This window comes from Arachis ipaensis, chromosome B10, assembly GCF_059453495.1.
Source record: "Arachis ipaensis isolate K30076 ecotype BB chromosome B10, ASM5945349v1, whole genome shotgun sequence".
NCBI classification, from domain to species: Eukaryota; Viridiplantae; Streptophyta; class Magnoliopsida; order Fabales; family Fabaceae; genus Arachis; species Arachis ipaensis.
Window position 1 is genome coordinate 145,996,715 of NC_142435.1, and position 8,824 is coordinate 146,005,538.

Genomic DNA, 8,824 nt, shown 5'->3' on the forward strand with positions numbered 1-8,824 from the left:
AGTTACTTTTATAAATACCTCATTAAATTTACGTATTTTTTTAATTTTAATTTATTTAATTTTATTTTAAATTTTTATTAACTTAAATATCAGAATTTTTTAAAGATATTTTTCACCGTCGTTATGAAAAACAAGTCGAATTCTTCACAAAATAAATCGTAAATTACATACTATATTCTTATAGTAAAATATTAAAATATTACAGTCATTTCTATAAATTAGACTCATTACTTAGAAGTTAAAAATATTAATAATTTTACGCTTCTACCACGCACACATGTCCACTTTTCTTATTAAATGGTTAATTGATGGTAGTTATTATACTAACAAAAAATCCAAGAAAAATACTCGCATAAAATATTTTTTTATATAAAAAATAATTAAAAATAAAATATCAAACTCTCATCATTATATAAAAAAATCTTTGTATAAGTGGCTACCAAAATATAATTATAATAGAAGTGACCTTCATATATACCCACTCGTTTTTATTATTTACTAATTCTTAATAAGTAATTAAGGCAGTGTTTGGTTGTTGTCTCAAAAAAATAGAGACATAGACACAAAGACACAAATACACATGAACACAAAGATACACAAATTTTATAATATGTTTGGTGATAATACATAAGACACATGTATTTAATTTAAAAGTTTATTTTATCCCCAAACTAAAACAACTCAAGTGTTAAAGATAAAGGACAATGGTTGAAATTTTAAAAAATAATTAGGGATAAAATTAAAAAAATATGTGTTTCATAAGTTGTGTTTTAGTGTCACAGCTTGAAAGAGATACATTAAATACATGTCTTTTATGTGCATCTATGTGTAACCGTGTCTTTTAAAATTTTATGTCTCAACAAACAAACAGTGTACACGTACCACCGTATCCATGTCTCTGATGAACATAAACCTTAACCAAACGGAGCCTAAACTCAAAGTTTTACACTAAACATAAAAGTTAAATTCAACCAAAAAACAAATTAAAAGATGCATGAGCCTGCCTCACATCACATCATTCATGTGGAGAGTAAAGGTCAACCATTTTGACTTGGGGGGCATGGACTCCCCAAACTTAAGGCCAAAAACATAACGGTTTCAAACTATCTCTACCTGTAAGAAAATTAAAGAAACGATACAAGACGCAAATCACTGATGCCGTGAAACCGAAAATTATTACAATGAGGACCCCACTTACACTTACAAATATTAATCACGCCATTACTCTCGGCTTTTTCTTCCTATAAAATTTCTCCCAATCACCCCATTGTTCCCCACAATCTCCCACTTCTCCCAACAAAGAGTGAAAGGATGGCTAATAATTTTTCATGCCTCCTTATTCTCTTTGCTCTTTCTCTTCTCACACCCTTCTTTGTTTCCTCCTCTAAGGTTCAAGACCCGGAACTTGTTGTACAAGAAGTACAAAGGTATATACTCTTTCCATTTTTGTTATTTTATATTTAAACTAAAATTAATTAATTTTTTAATTTTATATATTAAAAGTATTGATTTTTTAACATTTTTTTGGTCTCTATATAGTATTGTTATAGTATTATAGATATATTAAAGAATAATATATAGTTATTAATATCAAAGACAATTTTATGAATTACTTTTTAGATTTTATAATTCAATGCATTTCCCTATTGTTTTCTTAATATGTATGAATAATAAGATCCATATATCAATGACCATATAATATATAACATGTGTACAAAATAATTTAATTTGTCACCACGTTTTAAATAAAATTGGTATTATTATTTCATGCAGGAGCATCTATAATGCCTCTAGTAGGAGAAGCTTGGGATATCTATCATGTGGATCTGGTAACCCCATTGACGATTGTTGGAGATGTGACCCGAATTGGGAGAACAACCGGCAACGGCTAGCCGATTGCGCCATCGGGTTCGGGAAGGACGCCATGGGAGGAAGAAATGGTAGAATCTATGTGGTGAGTGACCCTGGTGATGATGACCCAGTGAACCCAAGGCCAGGAACTATAAGGCATGCTGCAATTCAAGATGAACCACTTTGGATCATTTTCCAGAGAGATATGGTCATCAATTTGAAGGAAGAGCTTTTGGTAAATTCCTTCAAGACCATTGATGGAAGGGGTGCTAGTGTTCACATTGCTGGTGGGGGATGCATCACCATACATTATGTAAGCAAATTCAATGTCATTCTATACAAAATGGTAAAGACTCACGTGTAGCTGTATTTATATGAAGTTAATAGTTAAAAATCATTTAATGATTAACTTCAAATGAAGACATATAACTACATGTGAGTTTTTACGGTATGAATTACTTTATTTATGTTTTTGTATATATGTATAATTGTATATACATGCCACATGTTTTATAAATAGTGTGTGTTTGTTCTAGTCTTTTTTATATATATTTTACAAAAATAACTTGTTTCTACTAAAATCACTTTTCATAAATTTGTATAAATTTTATAAAAAAATTAAACTTAAAAAAGATCTGTTTTCAATAAACTTCTATTTGATTTAGAAAATTATTTATTTTTAATATTTTTATACTTTAAAAAATTTGTAAAAGAATAAAAAATAAAACTATATTAAACTACACATACAACTGATTTTGTATATTCAGTTCTGAACATGGTATATATTCATATTTGTGTGACACAGGTGAGCAACATCATCATACATGGGATTCACATCCATGATTGCAAGCCAACAGGGAACACAAACATTAGAGACTCACCAGAACATTCTGGGTTTTGGACGGTCTCAGATGGTGATGGAGTGTCCATATTTAACTCAAAGCATATATGGGTTGATCATTGCTCCTTGTCTAATTGCCGTGATGGTCTCATTGATGCCATTCATGGATCCACAGCTATAACCATCTCCAACAACTACATGACCCATCATGACAAGGTCATGCTTTTGGGACACAGTGATTCCTACACACAAGACAAGGACATGCAGGTTACCATTGCATTCAATCATTTTGGTGAAGGCCTTGTCCAAAGAATGCCAAGGTATGTATGTCTTTAAATACATGTAATTCATTATTATCATTCCACTCTGTTTTATTTCATCCAGTTATATGAAAAGTTATCTTTCCTTTGAAAATGAAAGTCTTAGATGCATTCCTCTTTTAAAAATAATTATTAATTTACAGACTAATTTCAACTATTTACATTAAATACACAATGAAAATGAAAAATAAAGAGATCTTGTGAATGTGTACTATTACAATTTTCAAGTGTTTCAGAAATATTGATGTTCTAAAAATTTTAGTCATTGATCTCAATTATATATATATTTTATAACAAAAATTAACGGCTGAAAGTTTTGAAACACTAATATTCCTTCTACACGAGATAATCTTCCAATAATAGTATTATTTTCTAAGAACCTTTAAGAGGACGCACGTCTTGAAATATTGTATATATATATATACTTTTATTATTACATTCTATTCTGTCATCATAAAGCAAAGACAATTAGAAAATTGTTAGAATTATTGGTATATATAACGTGTATAAAATAGGTGATAATTTAATAATACTTAAACTAGTAAACGTTGCAAATCAAATTAAAGTCGCATTAGAATATTCAAACCCCCTATTTTTCAACAAATTAGACTCCACATTTTTTATATCACAGGAGACTAACCCTACTAAAAGTCATACTATATTAATTAATAGTTAAAAATTATAAAATAATTTAATATACTTAATTAAATTATTATCTAATAATTTTTAACTATTAATTTTACGTAATAATAATTGCGTATGAATTTTATCCTACTACTAATATATATAACAGTTAAATAAGGAAAAGTTTAGAGGACCAGCAATTTTATCAAATTCTAGCCAGCATGTAATCAACAAAGAAAAGTGAATCATTGGATGAATTCTCATACCATTAAAATCATTATTAATGGCTATTTAATAACTACAAATCACAAAAGTTGCTGACCCCTAACATTTCTCGTTAAATAATAATACAATGTTGCAGGTGTAGACACGGTTATTTCCACGTGGTGAACAACGACTATACACACTGGGAAATGTATGCAATTGGAGGCAGTGCAAATCCTACAATCAACAGCCAAGGCAACCGTTTTCTTGCACCGGATAACCGTTTCAGCAAGGAAGTAACAAAGCACGAAGACGCGCCGCAGAGCGAGTGGGCCAACTGGAACTGGAGGTCAGAGGGAGACCTCTTCTTGAATGGAGCATTCTTCAGGGCATCAGGTGCCGGTGCTTCTTCCGCCAGCTACGCTCGAGCGTCCAGCCTCAGCGCAAGACCTTCTTCTCTCGTTGGTTCCATAACTACCACTGCCGGTGCGCTTAACTGTCGCAAGGGGTCACGCTGTTGATTTACTCTAAGCGGACCTACCAGAGTAAAATTATAATTTATTCTCAGAGCACCTAAGAATTTCATCTCTATTAAAAAAAAGTGATTAATTATGAGATGTTGTGCTTCCCCTGCAGTTTACACCTAACTAATTTCAAGTTTTCAACATCTCCTTTTGCTTTTTCAAATGGATATGTATGTGTATTGCTTTTGGAATGCAAAGAGAGTGCAGTTATTAGTGTTGTTTTGATTCAATGATACATGTTTCAAGCGCACGCTTCTTATGCTAAAATGAATGTACCTCTTTCTAGTTTGGAAAAGTACAAGTAATCAACAATATTTTTGAACAATGTGTGAATAATATGAATTAATAAGATTAAAAGAATAAATTAATTTTAAATTTAATTAATAGCATTAAATTAAAATATAGTATATTTTTATTTAATTAATAATTATTCATATTGTTCACTCTCTTATAGTTTCTACTTTGATGCCTCTGACCCATCTAACCTAATCATGTCTTTCCTATTTTGCATGCGCAAAAGAGCTCTACAGAGATATAACCAATTTTTTATTATTACTTTTTTTTATTTAAGAATTAGATATAATTAAAGACGTTTTTATATATTACTATGGTAATAATAATTTTATTAATTATATTACGTATATATTAAAATATATATAAAATAAATTAAATAATATATATTTATATATAAATATATAATAAATAATTTGGTGATTAATTTTTTATGTATAAATAATATTTTTAAATTTTATTCATTAAATTTTAAAATGAGACAACATTGAGAGAGATAAGAATTTCTCATTTTATTATTTAACAAAGCTAACTGAGTTGTATTTGACCGAAGTTTTATAAACAAATATATATCCAATTCTCTTTCCTGTTAGCAGGATTTAAACTGAAATATCTATTTAAATAGACTAACTAAAATATTCCTGAAAAAAAAAAGACTAACTAAAATATTTACCGACTACTACATCAATGCTATCTTTAATAGATTATTAGATTCTAACTAAATTTATCATTATTATTATATAGGACTTTACATTAATCTATGTTGTACAAGTAGGATATAATAAATACTGACCACCGACCGATTATACAATATGTAAATTTGACTATTTATTAAGATATAAAATATTTATAGTGTGTAATTTTCATACATTGATATGTAGTATAAAATATTTTATATAATTATTTAATTTATTAATTACATTTATTTTTTTAAAAGACTATTTATATAATTAATATAAAACTATTTTATATTAATAATATATCTAACTAAATTAATATTTTTATTTTGATATGGATTATAGAATATTTGTGCATCATAAAATGATTAAACTTTTATCTTTAATTTGTAAAATATTTTGATATAGTCATTCCATCCATTATGTATATAGCAGCACTATCCTATAAAAGCATATAAAATAAAATTCAAAGTTAATGTACACTTTTTACATGATGATTTCTTCGTGTTATGAATTTTTCTACTTCTTTCTATGGGACAAGTTAGTTACAGTAGTTAAGATTTTGACTAAATTAACACTACTGGTAAAGCAAAGAAATAAGAAGAAAGAAAAAAGGACAGTTAGAAATAGAAAAAGGAGGAGCCAGTCATAATATATATAGCAAATTAAACGATCATTTGACTCCATATATATAACATGCAGTACTAAAAGAAAATGAAATATAATTGAAGACCCTCAGGGGAGCACTTTTTTCCCGTCAATCGTGCATAAATGATTAACAGTGTGGGCCTGTGAACTATTACAGAATGTTGGTGTTCCACGTTCCTTGTGTTCAAATTCCTTATCTTCAGTTGTAACTCCAAGTAACATGCATGCTCTGTTCATACTAATCATGAGTCATGAGCTTTTTGTTCGTGTATATTTGCATTTCTAAATTTGTATCCAATATTAATTTGGAGGGTAAACCATAAAAAATTTACCTAAATAATTTTGACGTTTACAAGACATTCGAATTTTGTTATTAATAAAAATATTTTTAAATAATTTAAAAATATAATAAAAATATCAAATATTAAATATATATTCTTAATATTTTAGTCTTTAATAATATATATACTAAATCCTAATAATTTTATTGTTAATATTTAAAACGTTTCAAATGTTAAAAATAAAACTAAAATTTAATTTAAATATTACAGACTAAAATAATATTTTATTTTCAAAAAATTATTATGATTAATCTTAAATGTAAAACTTATTACTGGCTTTAAATTCAATAGTTTAAAATAAATTTAATATTTATTTAATCATACTTCTTATTTTAATATTAAAATTATTTTAAAATTATTTATTTAATCCATTCTTGTATTCTAAAATTATATGAAACGATATACTATCTAATATTCAATAATATATACATACGTTACTATCTAATATCATCAATTTTTAGTTATTACATTATGTCTAGCTTTCCGTAATTACCTAATTGAGTTTTTCATTATTTAATTCATGTTATGAAGATCAAAAATATTATGTATACATTAAAATTAATAATTTATTTTTAATATATATATTATATTTTATATTATATTTTATATTGGTCACTTATTTTAATGTATACGCAGCATTACTCAAAGAGTATTACGTATTAACATTTCATGAAGATGAAACCCAAATCAAAAGTATAAAAATATATATACACCAGCATTTATCACATAATAATCTGATAATCATATATCACATAATATATATACACCATATATATATATATCACATAATCATATTAGTACATATCAAATGTTCCATCGATCAATAACCAAATTGAAAGAGAATGAAGGAAGAAGAAAAATCATCATTGCATGCATGCAGCTCACTTAGAAAGCCAACAAGCCGACGACGGCGACGGCAGCGAAGGCAGCAGTAGAGCCCTTAAGTGCAGCACCACCATTTTCTTCATCACCTTGTGCGGCGGAATCGTCACCGCTGTCGTCTTTCTCGCTGTAGGCGGCGAATTCGTCGACAGGTCCAGGTGCCGGAGCGCTGCCCTCAGCGGCCTCACTGGCTGGTGCCGGTGGCGATGCAATGCTTTCTTCATCGGAAGAACTCGGCGTAGCTGCCTTTGGAGACGATACGGATTTAGATGGTGGTGACTTAGTTGTTGCTGTTGCTGTTTCGTTTGATGGAGATGATTTTGGTGCTGCTACTGGTCCCCTTTGCGCCATGGCCATGCTTGCAAGAGCAACCAAGATGAGTGCAACAACAATTGGACGTGCCATTTTTTTTTTATTTTTTTTATAATAAAGAAGAAAAGTATTACGTTAGAGACTCTTGGTTTAATCTGCTTTTATTATTCTTTCTATCTCCCTACTGAGAAAGAGAAAGAAAAAAAGATATTCTAATTGCAGACTAACTTAAAGAATGAGAAACATGTTGCCATGGGAGGAATAATTTATAGGGGAGATTTTATTTGTTTTTTTTTAGAATGTGAGAAAAGATTGGGGGATCATGTGGAGGGAATTGGATGATGGAGGAAAAGAAACAAATTTGTGCTCATTTTAGAAATTAGGGTCAAATTTTGGTAGGATTTAAATACTATTATTAATGTATACTATTAATAAAGGAGGAGATTGTTCCTTTTCGTGCCTAAATTAGTTTTTTTTATTTTAATCATTCTTTTGTCTGATTCATTTAACGATTTAAACCATCTCATCCTTCTTTGCTTAACTGTTCTTTTTTGGTTTTAGCTTAGTTAAAAAGTTTGAGGAATACTCACATGGAAGATGATATTGTGAATTCTTACATAGTTAAGTAAACATATTTAGTTAAATATATTAATTCATCTAATAATTCACAATACTATTTTTATGTAAAAATATTATTACTAAAAAATTTTATTGTAATATATATCAACTTGATACATGTATATCAAATATATTACGTGTATATCTAAAAAAGAAAATGCTAGGGGACAATAATTTTGTTGAACAATATGAACAACCACCAATCAAATAACCATCTATACACTAGTAAAATAAATATCCGATATATCTATTATTTACATTGTTTAATATTTTCATTATTTACCTATACTTTTCCATCTAAAATAAAATCAGTAAAATCGAACCATACATTAAGTAAAAAAATCAAGTCTTTTTGTTGTGTGTAGACAACACATAATAAGAACTGGTTGGGGTTTTGATTTTTTTTTTTTTTTTGAAATTTGATTTTAGTTTTATTTGAAGAGAAATTTAATAAGTAAAGTTTGCGTATTAAGAAAATTGAGTTTATGTTTTACTTTTTTTGGTTTAGTGAATATTATTCTAATAAGTCTTATTTTTTATACAAAGAACAAAATAATGTTCAAGGCAGAAGGTCTCTCCTTCTTGCTACACAAGGCAGAATAAAACAGATTAATTCAGGGTCTTTAGATACATAGGCGATGTTCCAAGGTCAACCGCCTCCTCTTTGCTGATGATTCCATTTTATTCTATA

The 8,824-nt window shown here is 28.3% G+C and overlaps 2 protein-coding genes across 2 annotated transcripts; one reads left to right on the forward strand and one right to left on the reverse strand.

Annotated features, from left to right (window-relative positions):
* The first annotated feature begins 1,278 nt into the window (after positions 1-1,278).
* LOC107623851 (pectate lyase) lies at positions 1,279-4,577 on the forward strand. The gene is made up of 4 exons (XM_016326246.3): positions 1,279-1,427; positions 1,774-2,164; positions 2,657-3,012; positions 3,998-4,577. Exons 1-4 carry the CDS (start codon positions 1,312-1,314, stop codon positions 4,359-4,361), a joined length of 1,227 nt encoding a protein of 408 aa, XP_016181732.1. The 5' UTR covers positions 1,279-1,311; the 3' UTR covers positions 4,362-4,577.
* A 2,420-nt stretch (positions 4,578-6,997) lies between these two features.
* LOC107621288 (uncharacterized) lies at positions 6,998-7,736 on the reverse strand. The gene has a single exon (XM_016323322.2). The coding sequence runs from the start codon at positions 7,606-7,608 to the stop codon at positions 7,207-7,209; it is 402 nt and encodes a 133-aa protein (XP_016178808.1). The 5' UTR covers positions 7,609-7,736; the 3' UTR covers positions 6,998-7,206.
* Positions 7,737-8,824: the final 1,088 nt, after the last annotated feature.